Raw genomic sequence first — 23,523 nt, 5'->3', positions numbered from 1 at the left:
ACAGATAGAAGGATGGACATCACACTGTGAACACCTGCTCCCCACAGCTTCACAGCAACAGCCAATTTTTTAAGCTACTGCAGATACTCTTCACTCAATTTTGCACGCAGCAATGATGACCCCTAATGGTGAAATATCTCTTCTGCTGAGCAAGATGCAGAGATTTTGCTTTTCAAGGTATATTTCTACTTAAATTAAGTACAGCTCCCTCTCAGACCACCAGCAGAGTAAACTGCTTGAGGTTTACTTGAACTGTAACATAGAAGCAGCGTCCTTGCCTGTTCAATTCTTTCTGGCTTTGTAGATGGAAACTTCAAAATAAAAATGCACGTTCCTGATCTAAGTTCAGGATTTATTAAGTCACCCTTTCTTTCCAGAGGCAGACTATGTTACAGAAGTAAATTTGAGTCCCACTGGTGTGAATAATCGTTGCAGAAAGTCTTCAGAAAAAGGAGGATGAGACTTTTTCTCTAGACCTCCAGTCAGCTGTACACCAGAAAGCAAACAGTGCACACCCAAAAAGTTGCCTTGCAGCCTTGAACCTATCAGATAATGCTACAGCTGCAGCACCTTTGATACCCAGTGATATTTCAATGAGAATCAAATAATCACTAATAAAAATATAATTTTCTTATTTCCAAAGGCATAAAATATTATTCCAGTATTAATTAACATTTTAAGTTCATATAGAACATAAACTTCTCATACAATTTTTACATTCTGAAATGCTGAACATTACATTCTGAAATTCTAAATTTTTTTAAATCTAAGTACATCTCAAAGCTTTTAACTCCTACTGAAATCTATTTCTACATCTGGGCTGGAAAGAGAAGGTAATTTTAAATCGTGTTACAGACACCAGGTACAGAAGTCTCACTTTTCTCTTGGGAGAGATGAGTATCACCATCTGCCCATTTCAGCTTGCCTGACACTTGCATCTACAGCAAGATAAAGAACAACGTAACTGTATTACTCAGGCCTGACCTAAATGTGCCAGTTTTTTCCAAGTTGAGATGAACACACAGCTCTTAAAAGAAAAGAGCTGAGAGGCCCTGGCAGCTTACTGATTTGTTTACTTTCTTTTAACAATAAAGTTGTGCTAGATTTCATTTGAGACTAACAAAGCACAAAGCCTTCACTAAATAAATAAAAACCTAGAGATATTTCCAGACTGCACAACAAAGGGCACATTTTCAAACTATGATCTCTTTTTGCATGGTAATAGTAGCTAAAAATAACACAACTAAGTACATACTAGAAAAAAAATAAATGAAGGCATACTTCAGAAACGTGTCTTTACTGAATTGGCAATTTGGTTTAGACAGAAAGGTATGTAAAATAATTTTTTTTTAATTAGAATGTAACTACTGAATTTTCCATTACCTTTATGACTGGTTTTTGTTGGTTTTTTACCTTGAGTTTTTTTGGAAGAACAATAATTACTGCAAATACTTCACCATTCTGGCTTACCTTTCTCACATCTGAGCTCTTTGGTTCTGTTGTCCAAGTTATAATTCTAGATACGGCAAGTCGAGTCTCGCTGGAGTTCACGAAGTCTGTTGGATCCATCTGTCTTGCCAAGGATTCAATATATTTCAGGATAGCAACTTTCACCTGAAAAGCAAAAAAAAAAAAGGATTTCTTATCTCATAAGCTGTCAAGGATTAATTTATCCCATGATAAACAGATGCCACTGCAGATTGACAAGACCTAGGTCACGTTTAGAGGAACAAATATCCCTGTGATATGTCTCTATAGCATGTTTCAAAAACCAAGAGCAACTCTTACCCATGACAAATTTCATGTATTAAGAGTCTGGCATGGTCTATAAGAACTGTCTTGAAATAGATACGTCTGCTTGTGCATTTGCATAAGTGAATCAGTGCCCTACCACGGTGTTTCCACCAGAGGTTATTGTTCCAGATGCCAAAACACAGCTTTTGGTCTCAAACCAAATGCCTGATGCTGGAATCTTAAAAGATCCAAAATTCAGGAGACTGAAGAAAGAATACTTGAGTCATTTGTCATATCTTTGGAAGATAAATATGTACAATTTCTAGAGTTCACAGTGTTCCTACAGTCTTGAAACAACAATCTCCTGAAAAAGAGTCTGCAGAACAGCATCCCCTTGGGAGGATTCAGTAAAAGAAAGCTCTGGTTATTTTTTTTGCCCCCCCCAAACCTTACTTGCCATATGCCCAACCTGTGCAACAAGCAAATGTGCCTATGGTCCCAAGTTTCCAGCTTTTCGGACTGAGTCTGGTTCCTTCTGTCCTTCATAGACAGGTTTTCTTCCCACCAAGACCAGGGTGAAGAGGAATTTTAATACATTCAGTGTCCCTAACGCTCAACTTTTACTGACTCGTGACGAGTCACAGGGTCCTGTTCTAAAGATATTTAGATTTATTAAAAAGGAGAATGAAAGAGTTAATCAAGATTGCAAACAGAATTTCTACATCATGCAGGTAGTTAGGACTAGTTATACTGTCAGGAGTTCTATGCCCGACATGGCAAGGAAAGACAACCATGTTGATGCTTTAGTGAAAAGACTTTTGATACCAACCTTCAGGTTTGGTGTTTGGGTCTGATCTACAATAAACCTCATCAAAATGTTAAATTGTTGATCAAATGGAAAAGAATCTCTGTCCAAAGAAAACAAAGGCAAAAATGTAATGCAACAATTTTTCAGGACTAAATTAACACAATACATTAAAGCTTACAGAACAGATTTAAATACCTACCGTGCTTTTCTTCTTAACTTTACCATCAACTAGACAGACTCCAAATCTGGGGATTATTAATTTAATCCTACCAAAATATGCTAAATCAATACCTTTATACACTCTTCCTCTACTTGCTCTCTGTACATTTATCCAGCTTTTGGCACACTCATTCATTCCTTCTTCATTTCAGGCTGTTATTTGTACCCTTATCTCTAGTAACAGACCAGTTCATCTTTTTCCTCAAGGTTTATAAATGGTTTTAATCTCCCTTCTCTTTTCCCCTCCTCTATGCTATCTCTTCCTGGATTACTACTATTTCTTTCTTAATTATTTAATTTCCAAGACAAGCTCAACTTTATCGTAAGAGTGTCCTGTGCTGGACGTCCTTAGAAAAGGACAGACTACAGAACTGGCGTGTACACTGCAGCAGCACGCAAGGTCTTATCCTGATACAACCTTCATTTGCTGTTTGAACACATGAAAGATGCTTTGAACTTTGCTGCAAAGCATCATTCAAATTCTGAATACTGCAAATACATAATCCGAATGAAAACTGATATTGAAGCATATGCACACCAAAAAAACCCCAAAAATTAACAAAAACTATCAGTTACACGTTTTAAATGTTATGCGTTCAAGTTTTCTATTTAGAAAAAGAAAGGCCTTTTTAATTCAATGCTTGAAATACTGTGACATAACTTTGTTCTCCTTTATTCTGGTATTCATCAAGACTGAGCTCTCAAAACATATGACACTACTAGGTTTCTAAAATGTTCATTAGATGCCTTCCTCTAATCCTGCAAAACCTCCGCAACATTTGCCATCCGAGTACTGTACCTGGTGACATCCAGAGCTTTTTGAACCTTTGCCTGCACAGACCCCAGCAAATCCGCTCCCATTTTCTTCAGCAACTGGGTGAGGAGAACAAAAAGCCAATCCTGCAAGTCATCTTTATGAATGATGATGAAATCAACCAAGGTTTCCAGAAACATGCTGAAGACCTATAAACAAAACAAATGTCACAAAAAAGGAATACCACGATGTAAATAAAAATAATCAAAGGGGAGGGGTTTACACTGAGTTTCAGGATGATTTTGTTATAGACAGTCTCACAAATGAATTATTTTAGTGACTACATTACTCTGGAAAAAAAAATACAAGACATGTCTAAAATGTGTCGTATTAAAATACCACATGAAACAAATGAAGGAAGGGGGTAGAATACACTTACTCTCTTTTGTGAATTCCACAGCAAAGCAGGCCATGCAACGAAACAAACCACTCGTTAGCACACATAGTGATCAAGGCTGGTTGTTCAGATGCAATTTGTCAACAGATAAAAGATGCATTCATTGAAAGTTCACATTTCCTTAAAATACACTCTCTTCTCAGTGGAGTTCCTTATAATATTCTATACCTTGGATCAGATCCAGTCTCCCCACTCAAAAGTAATATGTTTATATGTACCAAGGCTTACATGTGTTTAACACCACAACTAATGAGTTTGCAGCAATAATTTTATAAAAGCAGTGCAAATGAACAATCCCACTGCCAAAGAGGACACATTTGAGTCCAGTGCACAATAAACCCTCACCTTCCTCAGAAATTGGAAATATCTTGCAAACAAATAGCTACAACTTCACGCTTATGATAACATCTTCTGAACCTCTGAGAGCCAGAGCATTAGGCCTTACAGGTAGGAACTGCCACACTCGGAGGCGTGCAAGGACAGCTGGTCTGGACTATAATTACTGTCAAAAATGCACACTTCGAGCAAGACCTGTGACAGACAACTGTGTTTGGCCAGGAGGTTTCCACCTTTATTAGAAATTGTTTACAAATTGGTCTGAGGTACAAATATTTATACAACTTACTCTTTCTAAAACTGTATTTAACCCAACAGCAGATGTATCTCCCCAGACATTACTGTTTGCCCTCAACCAGCGAACCTCAGGCAAGAGCATGAAACTGTTTTTCCCTCTCCCTGCTCCCGCTTACCTGTCAACAGAAGACCACTGGGTCTGAAAGTGCCTGTGGGCCCAATTTCCCCATCCCCTAGCTCGCTTCTTAAGAGATGTCTGTAAATCCATGCCCCAGCGTTTAATTTCCAAGGTCAGTGTTACAAAGAAGGCAAAGTGGCTATATTAAAGGCATTATTTATGAGATCCAGAACAATACATCATTGAGACTCCATAGTGTTCTCTGGTGTGTGCAACAAACAAACCCCAGTGATGCTGAACTGTGGCTCATCACCCTCTGTGGACCTCACTTTAGTGCTACCACCAAGACAGTCCCCTAGAGAACTACAGAAAACACTGAATCTCTCACTCCAGGAGCTGACATCTAAAAGGCATTGGGCTGCTCCTTAGGAAGCACAGAGTAACCAGTTCTAGCAACATAAGAGAGAATGAGATATCCCTTCATTGTAAAATAGATAAAAATCAAGGAGATTTATAGATGCCAGTCTTCTCCGGCAGATGGCAGGGGTAGAAATACAAAACATTCATCTTGGAACAGTGTCAAATGTGCACACATGGTAACACAAGAGAACGAGCCAAGTCTTTGTGATCTTACCTTGCTGTGAGGGTCAGCAAACATGCGAGTAAATATTTCACACAGCCTTTTTAACTCGACTCGGCTAAAATACATAAATAAAATATGGTATTAATGCTAGAGCTCTCGTTGCAGCAAAAAAGCTAGTAAATACTAACAGCTGAAAAATCTATGCTTCTTTATTTAAATGTTACTTAAGTCACACTTTGAAAACTTTGAAAATTGAAGCAAAGTCTTACCTGCTATTTTAGTTTAGCTGCTGGGATCAGCAGCCTTACATTAAGAAATCTAATAATTTTTTTTTAAAATAAATCGAAGCCAGACACTTGCATTTTCTGCAGCTTCTATTTTCTTCAATACTGTGGATGGCAGAAGACAACTTGAACTGTGCATCTTTGGGAGGTATTTAGTTTCTGCCCACATTAAGGTCACTGATTCAGTGAAACACGGGTTTTTTGCAGCCTAGGAACAGGTATCTCAAGTCTCCTTTGTGTCAAGGAACTTAAATTTTCAAGTCCAAGCAGAACTTTTATGCTGTTTGGGTATATACTAATCAAATACTTAGGTCTAAATTCTCAGCAGCTTCAACAAAATCAGTCTAGAATCGCTCAGTATTAACAGACACCAGAACTGACTCTGAAGCCTGAGAGCAGGCACATTAAGGACACAAAAGTATAGACCTAGAAGAGCAACAAGTGGGCAGCCTGGTAAATCCAAAGATAATTTAATCAAGGCACAATCTAAGTGTAAGCTCCTATTCACAGGAGATTATTAGATGCTCAATAATGCTCCTTTTATGACAGGGAGGGGAAAGAACGACATATGAATCCTCTTCATATTGAGTTTGAGTCAAATGTAGAATTGTTCGATGCCCAAGCTCTTATTTGCAATGTATTGAAAATACAACACAAATCTCAGTTTTCCTGTAATACAAACTGTCAAAGAACTTATAAGTTTTGCATCTATACTGTGCAAACAAAAACAGAGCAAGATAGGTAATATTTCCTGCATACTGAGGATGCAATTAGATATTTTTCACAATTACTATGAAACCAGAGCAACTAGTGAGATGCACATGGATTGCTCAGAGAACAGCCATTCAGGTCTCGACTACAGGTACTCCCTTTCCAGAAAGATGTTAATTCTACAATCCACCAACGTATCTCCCTCCATCTCAAAATAAGCTTCAAAGAAGAGGCCAGAACATGCTAGTAGTCTGCAATGGCTTTACGTTAGCTTGTTTACAAGTAACACGGGACATTTTTTCAAAAAACCTATGCATGAAAGGCTGACTTGGGAGTCTGAAGTAGAGGAAAAAGTCTTTGTAGTGATACCAGAGCAAGCTGTCAGCCGCATTCAGGATGAGACTGCAGTCTCAAAATGACTACTCTACAAGGCTTTCCTGACCTCATGCAGACTGCAGCTCTCTGAATGAACTCCTGTTTACTACTCTCACGAATTTTCTTTCTGGACAAAGGTTACATAAAGAGTACAGGCATAAGTGTCTCTCTTTCTAAAAGCTCATGCACTGAGGTAACAACCCACGTACTATATTGAAACAGGCAATGGAAAAACATTTCCTTAAGGGACTTGTTGGTCTTGTTTCATTTACAAGACCCATAAGAAGCCCTTGGAGGACTAGGCCAAACGACGCTGTACAAGACAAAGAGGATAGGTAAGTACCACACCACTTTGCATGCACATCTTTCTGGATACGCAAATCTCACTTCATATGGGATCTGTCATCTTTCAGCTCAGAGTACTAAAGAAAAAGCAGCCACATCACTGCCTTCTATTAAATTCGTCATAGCACAATAGAAGATATCAGGTTTAATTAGAAGACAGACAGAGTTGCCCCTTGGACTAACCACCCTGATAATGTTCTGCAAGATGCCGTGGGAACAAATTAGGTGATAAAAATCTAATCATTAGAGCAGGCACCAGATCAACTCTGAACCAAGGAAGCAGACTGAAAGGAAATATAATCTAGAGAGCTAAAACCAATATCAAATTAAAAATATAACTCTGAAGGGGTGTAGTTTTGGGGACAGGTTTATAAACTATTCAGGATCGAGGCTAAATAAACGTGCTAGCTTAAGGGACTAGTGACAGCAATACAATTCAAACACTGCAACCTGCAGGACTGAAAACAATAACCGAATTCTATTCACATTTCTATTCTGCTAAGAGCTACTCATCTGAGTAAATAGCTCATCACCCAACCGTCTCAGTATTTCTTCCATTAAACTGTCCCCAACAGCACTCAAACTCTTGGTTATCATCCTGACACACCTTTGTAACAAAAATTAAAATCTCACTCAACCTTTTTGTGCAAGTGTACGAGATGCCAGAGACTTTCCAGACAATTCATTTGAATAAAAAACCACAAAAGACAGCATATATGTGGGAAGTATCTTTTACAACTTGTAAATAGACCACATCAAAAAGCATCTCTGATCTAGAGACTCTAACTACCAATATATTAAAAAATGTAGCGCTTCCCTTTTAAGGACTGTACCACATCATGTGAAGTGCTGGAATATTCTTATGATGGCAAAACCTTTCCAGGCCTGCTCTCAGTACATTTTCATTCAGTCTGTTAACAACAAATATTTTCAGCGACCGTAAATGCCTTTTAAAATGGAAACAATTGCGCAAATCCAAGTAGGTGCACTATAAACCACACAACAACCACTTATAAACTTGGTCATAATTTAAGTACATACTATTCATAATAAGAAAATAAAAATGTTGCAGCTATTTGTGCACGTTATCTTCAAAGGAGCCAAAAGATAAACAGCTTGTTTCCAAGAACTTTCACTGTAAACTAAGGGCGAGAAGCCTATGGCCTGAGAGCCAGTTAACATAACCTGTGGCCATATGAAGTTTCCGCATGACTACTGGGTAATTCTAAGATCTCTTTTAATATTTGCCATGACACAGGTGTATGAAGGGTTTATGTGTCTTTCAACAAGGGAAAAAAATCTGCCTCTCCTACCATAAGCACAGTTTTAGAGTTGGAACACCTACTTTATTGCCTTCAGAAACTTCCCTCTATGTTATAAATAACATCATTTACAGGAGACTCAAGTTTCTGATAAAAGATCTTTCAAGAGTTACAAATAATAATCTTTAATTATACCTAACACAGCCTTCATGAAGAGTCAAAGTATACTCAACATACTGAAAGTATCGTCTGATGTCATCTTTGAAACACACACACCCTGAGCCATTTTAGAATAAGTGCAGTGTTTGCTTCACCAACTAAGTTGCTGGGGAAAAAAGATACTGAAGGTTCAAACAGGCTAATTAAAAAGGGTAACACCCTTTGAGTGCAATTACATTACCATCATTGTGGGAAATCTCACTGTGCTGCAACAAGCAGCTACCATTGGAGGCCTTCACAAGAAAGAGAAAAGCTAAAAGAAGATAACATACTTACCTGAGTCCCGTCTATATTACTGCTACAAATTTAAGACAAATTATACTGATGACATAGCAGAAATTTTTCTAACAGCAAAGCCCCACATTGCAGAGACAAAACCTTCACAGCTGTGAAAGCTACTGTCAGCGTAAGGTAGGTAAGCATTACTGATTCCTGACTACAGCTCTCTCTCATGAATGACTAACACTATAAAGTTATCAAGGTCACCTCAGTGTCCGTTGGCTTTTCAGTAAGTTCTGAAGACCTATGAGCCCCTCTTTCCTTTCAGACCAGTTGGAGCTGGCACAGTGGTTCAGGACCTCGGCCACATCTTCAGTCTGCCGCAGGTAATGTGGAATGCCCCCATTCCTGGAACCATAGGAGCGCTCCGAGCAAGCGCTTGATGCATCACTGTTAGCATCGTCATCAGAGTACATCCCATAGGGTTCATATCTTCTTCTCACAGGCTTTTTCTGGAAAAGAGGAAACTCAGACTTAGTAGATTATATACAGGTACATCAATGCCAAAAGAAAAACATTCTACCTGTAATCATTAAAAGGAAGACTAATGCTTTTGTTATAGTGACACACGTGTTTTAAAGAGGTCACCAAACACTGCCCTGCTTACCTCTCACAGTATAGTAAGACAGATCCCATTGATTTCAATGAGACCATTTGAGTGACTAAGGGGAGCAGGGCCTGCCTTCCCCAGCAAGAAAGCAAGACACTTATACCCAGTGGAATTAGCTGCTGGTAATGAAATCGTGTGTTGTTCTAATGCCAATAATGGTCAGTTTCACTGTTAGATTCTATGATGATACAATCTCTACTTAAAGAAAAAAAGAAAAAAAAAAAAGAAAGAAACGGATGAAGGAATCCATGTTAGCATGCACAGTCACTTGGATATTGATAATTAAGTGACTCTAGAAATGCACTGGGATATAGGAGATGACAATTTCTCTGTTAGATCACGCTAGGATTTTTCCAGAGGCTGCTAAGGGAACTGAGTATTGAAATATCAGTAATTTCCTTAGCATGGCATTAGATGACCCAGTTCCCTTAGGTACATCCTTGACAACCTTGATACTTACAGAAGTAATGTTAGAATAACTATAGGAGAAAAACAAAATGTTATACTACAAAACAAACTCTTAAGGGAACAGGACTGATAAGACAATGCATCAGAAAAAGATTTTTTTATGTTCTCAAGTGTCTGCTATAGAATTCCTTCCAGCGTACAGTCCTGTAGTTCTTAGACTTGCGAAGCCCACAGTTTTGCTTCCACTAGGACTGCAGGATTGAAACATAGAAATTAACTCAAGTGCAGTATCATGGGCGTTAGCAAAAGGGTGGGGAAAGTTGTAAAGTAGAAATAAAAAGTCAAGAAAGCACTAGTACCTTGCTCCTGGAGTCTCCTAACAGCTGTAGGCAGGAAAATATTGAAGGGTGGGAAAAAGCATAGAGAATTATGTCAGAAGCTTATGTAGGGATTGTTTTTGCAACAAAAATGTATAGCAAATGTGTCTTAGCAAATTAAAAAAAAAATACAGTTTACGCAAAATAAAAGTGGGTACAATAACACCTGACTTTACCTCCTAACTGTTGCGCTACTTGCATTGCCTATAATTTCCATTAGGGAGCTTGGAAGTAAGATTATCCATTAATAAGTTTTTTCATGACAAATCTATATACACCACCTCTTTGCTTACTTTTCAAAAACTCTGCTTTGGAAGATACCAGAGTTTTCGTTAGTGATTTATTTCCCCACCCATTATTAGTAGCATTTGCTTTTAGAGTCTTGGAAAAGAAATTCTGATGTCAGGAAGCCACTATCTCCAGTACAGCACATTTAACCAAGTTCTCTTTCAACTCACAGTTCTTACACTACACTTTTTTGAAGCTCAGCTTTTCCTAAGACCCCCTGGCTGGCACCTCTGGCTTAAAGGCCTTTTCCATCACCCTTTGAGGTTTTCTGACAGATCCAAGCACTGATTCCCAGTATAGACCCTGTGGATTTAGGCCAAATCCAGCTCTCAAACACAAGCAGTGAATCCAACAGGAATTGTACACAGACAGTAGAGTTCACAGAAGGACCCGCTGTACTTTCCATTTCCAACTACAGGGAAAAGAAGGCTGCTGGGTAAAAGCTGGCATCAGCTCCCTCAAAAGGAGCCTGAACAGAGTTTGTAAATTTTCTGTTGTGAGAATATAACCAAGACAAAGAGCAAATTGTGGTGGTGGGAAAGAGGGGGGGACAACAAGACCACATTGCATCCCCTGAAGTCATACAAATTCAGATTGATCAACCAGTCAGCAGCATCACCACTCGCTTTCCAGCTAGACTTAAGGATCTACCTTTTAAGCATCCCACCCTTTAAGATTTTAACATTCCAGTATAACGTCATTTTGTTTAAAAGAGTGGAATAGATAAAAGGGAACTGTTGAGTCTACCTGAAGATTAAGTCACACCTAAAGAGATCTCGCAGAGTAGCAGTGAACTGAAACACTGTGACCCTCTCCTCCCTCAAGAAACCTGTATTCAGCAACCATGGACATTCAGGGAAACAGGCTGATTTCCTTTACATAGGCAAACCATCACCTATGATTATTTCCTGAACTGCTCTGGTAGCAAATTTGAGGTGCTGAGAGCAGAAATTGGCTCACAAGCTGTTGTATTTGGTAACGAAAATGGCCACTAATTATATCAGCCCACTAAATGCATCAGTGCCATCTATTATGTACTGTCCTACCTTTACACTATTAACAAATACTTGGGTTTTTTTTTTTAATGGAAAAGTAGATTTTGTAAAAAGTGACATTTCTGTAGCAGTACTCTAATGCTAGAAATGGAGGTGACAGGAGCGGGGTGATAATCAAATGAAAACGGGAAAATATTAGCCATTCTTATGGAAAGTAAACTAGGAAATGGGGAAAGGACATTTATCACAAATTGTGCGGACATGGTTCATTATCCATAAGACAGAACCAAGATATCTGTCTTGACATACATCAGGAAATCCTCCTCTCGGCTCAGGTTTAGAGCTGGAGAAGACCCAAGGTACACAGCTAATGCTGCACAATAATTGCTCCTGCCTCTACACATCCTTTCTCCCCCAAATACTCAAGGTAAATCCAAAGGTTTAACTTAACACTTATCTTAGCACTTTCTGGGCTCTAGCCAAGAACTATAATAGTACAACAAGATTACACAGCACAATGAAATTTTTAAAAATTACAAGAGATTTTCTTTGAAATGCACTGAATGTTTGAAAGTACTAGCAGCAAACTAGACAAATACACTTCAATTTAACTGCAGGAGATGGTTCTGATTACAGACAAGCCATGTTATGAGCCAATCCAAGTACCTAGCAAGGTGCAAATAACTCAGCGCAGGAACTTGTGAAATTCTCAGTTCTTGTTGAAACCTGACCAGGAATCAGCACTAACAGAGGGAACACTGTAGTTTTTGACAATCTCCATGCAGGTAATGGGACTGATAGAAATCCCTGACTCCGCAGGTATCGAGCATCCTCACAGTGCCGCATTCATCCTCTGACAGCAAAGTGGAAGACAAACAGCTGATTCAACACATCCTGAAGCTGTAGCACCGAGGCACAGCAGTCTGTTTGGTAACAACTGCGGAGAACTAACATGGAATAAGGAAACAAATACTGCTGCCAATACACCCAAAGCCAGCAAAAGGCAACTAACTCTACAGCATCAGGCACTGCACAGTCAGAACAAAGCTATTTAGAAAGAGGAGAACGTACGTACAGGTAACTTTAAGCCACTTTCCGGTGTTGGAAGCATTTTGTATTTTTCCTCTTACCAGTGCATCAGCCACAGCAGCCTCCAGATCTGTGCTTGTGCTCAAGACTCTCATGGCATTCACGGAAGCAGGCATCCTGCCTGGCTGTCCGAGTCCAAACCGGTCTGCACAAAAGACAACATTGAAAGGGATTGTTAAATGAATTCACATTCACTCGGAATCCTAATCAGGTGCCTGAGCAGCTCTCCCCACGGACTTTGGGAACTCACAGTGCTTTTCCACTAAACGCTTTTATGCACAGCTCTAGAGACTTTGCCATTAGAACAAGTAATAAACTATTGTTTGTTGGGCCCCAGAGAGAATTTTGGATCCTCAGGGCATTATTTTTAAAAAAATATTTTTATTCTTCTAAAGCTGGGAAGCAGGGTATCTATTTCATGTTTCTTTCTCAACGGAAGTTATTCTGAAGTTGTATTTTAATATGGTAGACATGCCAGTCCCAAGTAGGCACTCTCAGAAATCAAGAGATAGCTTCTCATTAATTTCAAAGAGACAAAATCATGCCCAGCATCAGAACATGTTAATAACTGAGCACTTATAAATCCTGCAGCTTTTTCCCAGGCAAGGATGCAGGACTGACAGCACCAGATTAGCCTGTTTATGTTTCAAGGCTTGATTAACCACTAAATTCTCCCCCTACACCCTAGAGTATAAAAATAATATTTATGTGCTTGTGAAGTGACTCCAACTTTTGGTTTGTTACTGTTTTTAAGAAGCTTTTTAAACATACACTGGACTGAAATACCATTTATAAGCTCTATTATATCAAAACCAGTATTTTTGATCAAACAATACTGTTCTCCCATCGAATTTGATAGCAAAGCTCTTAGTGGCATCCAGACTAACAGGAATTAGTCCAAAAAGCTATTTACACTATTAATACTAATTAGGATACTTTACAGTTTGCCCAGTCTGCCAAAAAAGTTACTGAAATTAGTTTCTTGGCAAAAGCCAAATTCAGAAAGGCAGGCTAGCAGGGATATGAGAGAATCAGTGATCTGAGTATCGTGGGACAGGCTCTGGCAGCACGGTCTTTCTAGATGCTGGTAGATCAGACACCGTGTTACTGGGACCGTGGCTCTGGTCTATAAACAGAAAGAGACTGGTTTCGGCATTTGAAATTTTTGTTTCAACATGGGCTTGTCTTTACTCACGAAGGACTGGGAACATCCTTCCTGGGATGTACCTTATACTTCTGCCCCCCTGCACCCACACATGCCAATAAGAGTTTTGCCAGAAAATTCGGTGGTGCGTGAACCAAGCTGCATGAATTCAATAGGCCTTCAGCAGAGCCTCATCAGAGGCAGTCATCAAGAAGCACGACAGAGGGATCAAGACACAGGGGCCTTTTATTAGATCATCTGTATTTAATTTAACAACAGAAAAACACTGTTTATCGAAATGCATAACTATATTGTGGATTTCCATTAAACTGAGGTCAAATATAATAATCAGCAGCTTACTGTATTTTGGGGGGGAAACACTGCCCTTATCACAATACTTCCTTGCTTTCCTCTTTACAAACTTATTGCACTGAAATATCTTTTAAAGAATTAGCTCACACTGACATCCATATTTTAAATTGGAGGCTGAAGTTTGCCAGTCTACTCTCCTAATTCTGAGGCTTTAACGAGTGTATCAGGTTGTGCTGCTGGGGGAAACAGGGAAGATATTTTTTTAATCTGAAATATTTTGAGCAAAAAAACCAAACAACTGAAGGCTAGTATTTATTTCAAATAGAAGTGCTAGCTACCGAAATTTACTGTTTCTCAGAGGCATGTACCCAGACAAGACATTTCCGATTCATAACAAAAACACATTTTCTACAAAACACATTACAAGGGAAAAAAATAAACTTCATAGAACTACTGCCAAAAAGTAATCAAATCATAAAGTTTCACAAAGAAATAAAAGTTGTATGTGTTATTACTATCCCCTTTTTTAATGCACTTGTGCTGAAGAATCATTTCAAATATTTAGGTGAAATAGTCCTTTGTCTCCAAAATGGAAAAGGTCTGTACATGCTTAGCAGAAGCACAGTGAAGGTGATAATGCATAAGGTCTGATCAAAACTAAAGTCACTACCACAGAGATACACATTGCAAAGATGTACAGAATACAAGTATTTTCTTAAGTGTAAATGATATCTGGTACGGTACAAGGACGGTAAATGTTGAGACAAGTTCTGGAATCAGTTTTGTATTTAATCCCAACCCAGTAACATTACTCAACTGTCACTGAGATCAAAATTTGGCTTTAACTTTTGAAATAACATAGCATCAAAAATACCACTTTCATTTGTTTTCACGTTACTTTAGTATTACATTAGAAAAGGGAAGATAGTTTGGTTTTTTATAAAATGAAGAACAGAATGACAAAGTAATTCAGTTGTAGATCAGCTTAAATATCCAGCATAAAGAAACAAAATGGAGCTTTTTTTAACAAATTAAGTAAGGTGCATCATGCTTGCTGTTATCTGTCTCCATGGCTATAAGGAATTTTCCAAAATACTTCTCCTAGTGATCTTTAAATTCATAACACTCAAGTCCCTCTGGGCTTCTCCTCAAGACACTGATGCCATACCCGAGTGCAGAAGTTAGACTTGAGGAGAAACCTCAGCGTTTCTCTAACGTGGGGCTGGGAATATATCTGGCTTCAGGAATAACCGGTGCAAGCAAGCCCAATATTACTAGGCAAGAAATGAGCAAAGTGAGTTTTGGCCATATTTCCTTGTCTCCCAGTCTAGATCCATTATACTGGTTACAAACCTCGTGAAAACTCCCAACCACCATTTTTGGCCCAGTTTTGACATTTTCAGGGAGATTTTCACCTTCTTTAAGGACACAAGTAACCATATACAACTTCAATATGCTTTGTACTAAATCACAGGAGCCAAACTTTAAGCGACTATTGCAGGAAGTGGAATGCAAACAAAGCCTTAATATAAGGTTTAAAACTGAGGTTGGGGGTTTTTTTTTAATCTTTTCAGTTATTTTTGCTAAATGCCTATTGAAGTTGTCTCTTTGAAAAATGCCAGAAAGTCAAATCAACTTGCGTTATTTCTGCCAAGTAAGCTGACATGGGAAATGTTTTGAGAGTTTTAGGTAAGTGACAGCCAGTTAACTAGAATTAAGAGAAACAGGGTATTTTTCACTCCCTACCTGAAGGGGGTTAATTAAGTAACTTTCAGCAGCACTAATTCTTTACGCAATTTCAGCCTCCAACCAAACAATGAAGCCCCACTCATCTTTGACATCATCTTTGTCCCCACAACTAAGTTTTTATTGACCCAAAGCTTGCAGCCTTGATTCACTTCTTTTTAAGACTCCCAGTGAAATAGCCTGATTCCAAAAGGATTTGCAAGTTCTCCGCAACTGTGAATCCAGAGGTGAGGAAGAAGCCACTGGAATCTGCAGATTTTTCTACTTATATGTAAGCATTAATCTTCTGATGCAAAAGCTCAGTGAAATTAAGGGAATCATCTTTTAAACAACTTCCTTGTACTTTGGACAAGGCCTTCAGAATTATATGAAGGGTGGGTCAGCACTTATTATCCTCCAAAGTTCATTTTGAAAGCTCATCAGGTGCTTAATTCTTGCTGCTCTCGTGTATTTTGGAGAGGATCCCACAACGTACTTTCAGTCCATAATATTCAGTAATAAATGGGCTGAAACCTACTGGGATCCAGTCCTACGTACTGGGAACAGCTACGCTGCTAAAGATGAAATACAAACAGAAGTTGCAAGTACTCTGCATCAGTCAGGATTTAGCCCATGCTGCGCAACTGATCCAATTTACAGGAGAATTGAGAAAGCCCTGGATCACCCTTTGTTTAAACACTGCTCACAATGTTCCTAAAATATGTAAAATTAAAAACATCCAATAAATGAAATTCAAAACAAAAAGCCAACATTGAGCAAAACGGAACAGAAAGCCCCCCAGCGGTGAGAAGCACATGCCAAGTGCTGGCTGATGCACGTGACAGCAAATGTTAAGATGGTGTAAAACAAGACTACGGATAAGAAGCGGATTCATGCAGTTAGCGCTTGTTCACCTGACTGCCCAACAGAATCAGCAGTGGAGAGAGCACTAGTGGACCTGGAATGACGTCGAGAAGCTGCAAGTAGAAGGAATGGCAACACCCACAGGATTAACACACATTTAACCCAAGACAGCAAATGCCACAATCCAAAGGGGATGCGTGTGACCGCTACCAGTAAAGGTGTTTCATAGCGACAGCGAAATGACGCTGTATATGAATGCATAACAGATACAGTGCAAGCGCCACAGCGACACCTCCGTCTGTAGCTTCCTCCCTTTCCCCCATGACCATAAACACGATGCGTGACAAAACTCATCTGTAACAGTCCCAAACCCGGTGCAGTTCAGAAAAAAACCCAGTGCACATCAGTCACGTTCCAGACCCACAGATCTGGAAGACAGCGATCACGAGAACGTGGAGCACATTAACCACAGAGCAGGATTTAGATGTGTTTGATCTAAACCCCAAAGTGAAGCCATGATGAATGGTTAGGAATTGAGCTTGCAGGTGTTTTTCCACAACATTCTAGCCTATGCATAAAAAAAACATTAACAAAGAGAATGAGTAACCACAGAAGTAGAAAGAGTCATACAGGGAGGTCAGCCAGCCAACATATATAGGTCTTTGGGTTGTCTTTTTTCCAGGTAAACGCATGTACACACATCGTAACTCTTGCTACAACCAGAAGTCTCTTGCTTTTAACAATTTCGCATACATGTTTCTTGAATTTGAGTGCATACATACACAGATAATCTGAATACGTATACCACACACCTACCTAGAATTACACCACATGTATACAAACTGTTAATAGCAACGGAGCACACAGTAGCAGAAAAGCTGAAGCCAAATACAGCTCCCACTTCAATTTCCAGTTGTCAGCAGCACATGAATCACAAAATGCCTTTGGAGAGTTTGTCAGTTCTCGGATTCAACATAAAGGTGGGTTCTTTATAAAAGCAAATGGAAAGCTCGTCCAGCCATTTCCAAATTACAGAAATATAGTTTTCTAAAGAGGCTTTCCTGTGTCTAGCTCAAAGCAACTGACCCAAGAAAGTGATTGCTTATTTGAGCATCATAGACTCACTGAAGGCCTTGCTGCTTTAACATCGTTACTAGTACAGCCAAGAAGCTGAAAAAACCAAGCAGAATCGCCTTCTAATACAAATAGGTTTTGTTAATTACGTACATACATGTGCAGTAGCAAAGTTATAAGTCTCCTGTTTCAGGCAAAGCATTCATAAATACAAATACTATAATTATAAAGCAGAAATCATCAAAATGAGAAAAATAAAATTTAAGGCTTTTTCCCCCCAGCTGTGAGAGTTTGACTAAAAGCTGTACAGAATAAGCAATGCTGTCTTTAACTAAGGAAAACTCATGCATTTATTCAAGAAATCCCACTGACACCATAGGTAACTCATGAAACATTTGCAGGTTCAGTGCAAGATTATGGGTTGAAACACAAAATTAAGATTCTGAGCTCACAAATGCTTTCTCTGGAGCTATCTGCTGTGCCCCTATGGACGTCACTGCAAGATCAAGGCCCGTGAAGAAAGAGGAATAACAATTTAAAAAAAAAAAATCTCACATGTCTGCAAGGAGGCTGAATGTAGAGTGACTCTTCACTGGTGTTCCCTAACTTAGGAAGCAAGAGATTTGGTGCACAGACATGCATTCCTGCACAGCAGCCCCAAAACGAAGCAGAGCAATTTGCAAGGTCAGGATGTCAGTATCGACATTGACTATAACACTATTAAACCCAAGAATCAGCTTGCATATAGCTGGCTTAAATATAATTCACTAATATACAAGTTAATCTTTATGAGCAAAAATAGACCATGCATAGTAGGATTATATTATCTTAGTATTACTGCTTAGATTAACTGGGTGTTAGAAATACTGCAGAGCCATACAGTTGTGTCTTAAACTGACATATACCAATTTCTTTCAGATTAATTACATACTTAACAAGTTCATGAACATGTCTGAGCTTAAAACATTTCAATGAAAACACAAGAAAAAATGTCAACTGTATTGGGTTACTATTACATTGATACTTCCTCTCCACCTTTGCTTCATGATTTTCAATAGCAATGTATTTCTAGAAATGCAATCTTCTAATTAAATATCATGAGCTAAAATGAAATTAGCATCTCCCCACAGTAAAGTTCGTTACAACCAGTGTAACAGACATCTGCAACTGAAATTTTACAGTCAGTGTAGGAGTTACACTCAGTGGGGTTGGTGTGCAAAATTCACACCAACAGCGATCCTGGTAACACTGCATTTATTTTTCAGAACAATGGCTAAAGACAGTATTTCAATTCCTGTATTTTCACTTCAATAAACAAAGCAAGCACAATGACATAGAACACTGACAAATTAAACCCAACATCCAGCCTGCTTAAACACTTTGGCTGGAGAAAAAAAGCTTCATCCAAAATTGAAGCTAGGCAGGTAACTATAAAAATGAGCTACAATTGTGTATCTCTTCATGGCTTCGTTTAATCCATAAAAAGTTAATCTATTTATCTTAAATAAACCCTAAAGAGCTATAAACTGAGTTCTGAACTCTAAGTTGAACTCCTTATTTTTCACCAAAAATTGAGATACTACATATAATGGAAATAGATTATTTTATAGCTCAAAACAATGAAGTTTTGAAGCCCCAAGCCTCTCTAGTATTAAACTGAAGATTCCACTCTGCACCACTGAAATCAATAGAATTTTTGCCAATGAAGACAACCAGCCTCTGCACTGATGGCCAAATCAATAATGATATCATCCATCTAAGCTTAAAAGACTAAAGTACAGTATATTAATCAAGTATGAGAACCAAATAGGAAAATTTTGCCCTTCTCTATTTTTCATAACTTTTTCTCACTATTGGATTAAAGTTGCAGAATTAAGCACTTACACACTACATCATATACCTTTATTTTGTCACTATGTGCGAAAGATCCCGTAATACCATTCTTCAGCCTTGATGAAATTTTAAGAGCTTCTTTCTCACTTTTAATACCACATGCACAGCTAAGAAATCAATACATAAATGAGGAGGGTCTGGAGATAACTATATTTCATTATGTCTGAGATGACAAACGGTTCTTTCATACAAGTAATGTATTTGGTTGAATATATGCTACGGTGTCTGACAAGAAACATTAAACGTTTCCATCACTGTGCAGAAAAACTCCTGCTTATTGTGAGTGTAATGATATCTTCCATTTTTCCTGTACACTTAAGGTGCACGTTAATGAAAATCTCTTAAAACCTCCATCATTTTAGGCTGCTTGAAAAAGTCTCCTACGAAACGGCATGTGCAAATTGTTAACTCGTGATTGACACTCTACAAAAAAGAGCTTCTATCTCTATTGGAGAATTTAGTAAAGAAATTACATACTGTTACAGTACCCAGCTGTAAGAAAATCAGATCATGAATAATTAGAGTCACTCAACAGTCCACGATACTACCGACTACTTCACCGTGACCTAGAAAATAGTAGCTTGCTCTCCTGTGTATTTCCATCAGCGCCGTAAAGTGAAGCACAGCAGCCCCATATAAGCTGGTTTAATGAAACTAAACATTACAAAACTTCAAAACCTAAGATATTTTCCTGCTAACAGTGAAGTGCTGAGAACCAGAATTGAAGCATGCAGAAGAAAATAGAAAGGAAACAGGGTTGAAAATAGGGAGTGTGTCAGGAATCTAATAGAGGACGGGAAACAAGCTCATTCCACCTGGCAGTGCCTTGAAAGGGCAACCAGAACAAGGGAAAAGGAGGAAAAAATTGACCCTTAAAGCTCCAATGCCTACATGTACTCACCAAGTGGAGGAAAGCCCCGAGCAGGGCTTGTATCTCGACTGCTCTCACGGCTGGTATCACGGCTGCACCCCTGACTCATGCTGGGTCGGGGGATACGACTGCTCCGTGCTAGCATGCAGCATGGAGAGTTTCAGAGAAGGTGAACAAGTTTAATGAGGACAGAAAGCTCAAAGTCAAGTCACATTTCTGTTAGTTACGGTAATTAGTACATTAGTAATTATAATTTGCAGCAGCCCGTTCAGGCTCTTCACAAACCAACTACCTTACATGCTGAGCTGTGTTTGCAATGTGAAGTTTCAGCAGCATTCAATGTCTGGTTGACAGTCTGCTTTTTCCTTAAGCAATTCAAGTTTTGTTATTCAAGTAGAGCAGGAATCTTTAATCATTTAAGGGAGCTCTACTGTTACCAAACACGCAAAGCAGATGAAGCTAAAAGAAAACCTTCTGGAATATTTTTTCCTTAATTACAAGATAACACCCTGCTGGAACAACACAGTAATGTTTTTAACCAGGTCAAAATTTTTAAAAGTAGTCACAATACCAATATTCAATTTTACATAAATTTGTTTCTCACAAGGATAGTTTTGCAATGAACAATTATCCTAAGGATAAAAAGTGTGTTGTACAGACTTGCAGAGGGTTTTTTTCTCTAACGAAAGATACTGGGAAAAAGCATTTAGACCCTGAATTCCTGAAAGACGGGTTAAAAAGTTGTTTGAATTTTAAGACGGCAGCGGGTTCAGATCTTTCACAGAAGTTATTTAACTTCTGCCGCTCAAACATTACTAAAACCTTATTTTTATGCTTTTATATGCACACAGACTGAGACATATGTGCACTTAAGGGGAGCTTTAAACTATATTCTTTACTTTGACAAAGCCCTACATCAAGAAGACTCTCATCTTTGGTCTGGCACCTATCAAATGTTCGATCTCCCACAGCCTAATAAGGCTCCTGCCTGGCAGCTGTATCATGGGAACTCCTCATATGCTCACTCTTCGTCTGGCCAAATGCAAAGCAGAAGATAGATGATTAAGCTGTTATCGTAGTAAAAACCAATCCCACTGCCCTTAGCTAAAGTTTTGCCCAAGTAGGAAAAACAGAGCTAGGCCCTTAGAAGGTCTCTCAACATCAAGGATTTTAATTTTATGATTTTATACAATGAGCATTTTAGGTATTTAAAACTGTATTGTTCCTCTGCACATTCTGTGTCACTTTGACACAAAAGATGTTTGCACCTTTATGCCCAGTAGATAACACAATGTTTTCTTAGGTAAAAGAATACCAGTTAATTGTTATGAGTTTACCTTGAGGAATTTAATGACTAAAGAGGGATTTCTTCTGCTGTTCTGAAAATGCAGTAGCATATTTTAAGTGTTCAGGAAAAGCCTTTAAGGAATTTTCTGATGCATGGAGCAAAGTCTAATCTAGCAGCTTTGATGACAATGGAGCAGAGGCACATACATACAACATGAACCTGCTTTATACTAATACTTTAACACTATCCTCATATTTATAAAAGTAGTGCCATGTGCACAATTCAGAAAATATATATACTTCTAAAGCTCTATTGGTTTGTTTACAGAACCTAAATACCTAGACTCGGGCTAATGAAGTTCCCCTACAGTGTTTCAGTGGGCTCACAGACCCTGGATCTATTAGTATTGAGGAAACCAGTACAGAACAAAATAGAAACCTTCATATTTAGGCTTTACGATTCAAATAGGCTACTGCCAGATTCTTGGTTTGCCATATCCTTCCCAGTTTTGCAAAACCCAGCTGATACATCTCAGATGAATTAATGGTTCCAATGGTTGAATTTTGATGTCAGACAACACAAGATGAGCTACTGAGCAAGTTGATCACTATAATGTCTACAACTTCCGAGTTACATGGTCTTATAGTAAATAGGACTGACCACATAATATGAACTGAATGAAATTAGGGTCCATGAGTACAAAAAGCCCACCTCAGATGACAGGTGAACTACAGGTGAAAGTAACACTCAAGTCTTCCACAGCAATACTTGCTTGAAATTGAGGACACTCTAGAAGCAAACTTCTCATTCTTGGGTCTCATGCTTATATGTAAATAATGGCAGCCTTCGCATCTGGTTTGCACAAGAATTTTTTTTCTCGTAAGCAGAGAAGATCAGTCAATCTTTTCTATAACAAAACCCTGCTAAAACTAGTAAAGCTCTTTAGAGAGGGAGAGGTGTGAACGATTAACCAAAATAGTTTAATGGATGCACACAATACATCCTCCTTCCATAACAGCTAACAGCAGCTGCATGAAGTACGAAGAAAATGCACTTTAATTGCATGAGAACAGACTTGTAGGGTAATGCTGCAGATGAAGCACAATACTGACTGCACAAACAGGGCACCCAAAACCAAACACTAGGTACGTCATGAGTAACAGTCAAACAAAAGATCTGCATGTTACTGGATACAAATACAAAAGCAGGGGAAAAAGAATGAATTGGAAAAAAATGAATGATATGTCTGTTGTGGACTCCCAGGCACCTGCCCCACATTTTTACTGCTGCGCTGTGTAGAGAAGATTGGATATCAGCTGTTCAGAGCACTTTCTTTGGGCACTGCCAGCAGTAAGGGGCAGCAGTGTTGTCAGTCAGACAAGTCTCTCATACAGTCCCAGCCTGCCTTTGCAGTGCAGGCAGCAAAGGCAGAGAAGAGAGACATTAGTTTAAATTTCGGAATTCCTAACCCCTGAAAGTCAGACAGAAATTAAGTGAACTGATTAAAAGGAGTAGGCAGGATGGAAGCAGAGAGCGTGCCTGCAGCCAGCTCTGAATTGAGAGCCCAGGACAGCACCAAAGTGGGTTGCTTTCAGTAAAGTCCCAACTTCCCAGATGTGTCCTATACATCTAACTTTTACCAATTTCATCTTGAAAAGCAGAGCAGTTGGATGTGGTTCACATAATTATTAAAACACAATATTGTGCTGTCTTACACCAGTGGAACCCAATAGATGTAAATACCAACAGCAGAACTCAATAGAGCCCCCGTTAACCAATCTGCCACTTGGAAGAAACCTGTATCTCATTAGGGTGTGATTTTTAATAATGCTTAAGGAGACTAAAAATCAGCAGAAGTTTCTTT

The 23,523-nt window shown here is 38.8% G+C and overlaps 1 protein-coding gene across 7 annotated transcripts in view; it reads right to left on the bottom strand.

Moving 5' to 3' along the window:
- The window catches only part of CLASP1 (cytoplasmic linker associated protein 1), a 168,521-nt gene that overhangs the window by 44,051 nt on the left and 100,947 nt on the right, over nucleotides 1–23,523 (bottom strand). For 3 of the 7 annotated variants that reach the window (XM_054070777.1, XM_054070779.1, XM_054070781.1), the window contains 6 exons: nucleotides 12,530–12,633; nucleotides 8,929–9,173; nucleotides 5,298–5,361; nucleotides 3,561–3,724; nucleotides 2,564–2,642; nucleotides 1,471–1,614 (listed from right to left, as the gene is read on the bottom strand). In XM_054070777.1, the coding sequence (XP_053926752.1) occupies nucleotides 1,471–1,614; nucleotides 2,564–2,642; nucleotides 3,561–3,724; nucleotides 5,298–5,361; nucleotides 8,929–9,173; nucleotides 12,530–12,633 (800 nt within the window). Of the gene's footprint in view, nucleotides 1–1,470; nucleotides 1,615–2,563; nucleotides 2,643–3,560; nucleotides 3,725–5,297; nucleotides 5,362–8,928; nucleotides 9,174–10,098; nucleotides 10,123–12,529; nucleotides 12,634–16,583; nucleotides 16,647–20,401; nucleotides 20,510–23,523 lie in introns of all 7 variants that reach the window. The other 4 variants (XM_054070776.1, XM_054070780.1, XM_054070775.1 and 1 more) reach the window with 3 other exon arrangements.

This window comes from Cuculus canorus, chromosome 6 (assembly GCF_017976375.1).
Source record: "Cuculus canorus isolate bCucCan1 chromosome 6, bCucCan1.pri, whole genome shotgun sequence".
NCBI classification, from domain to species: Eukaryota; Metazoa; Chordata; class Aves; order Cuculiformes; family Cuculidae; genus Cuculus; species Cuculus canorus.
Note: the sequence above shows the minus strand (reverse complement) of the source record. Positions and strands in the feature narration are given on the sequence as shown.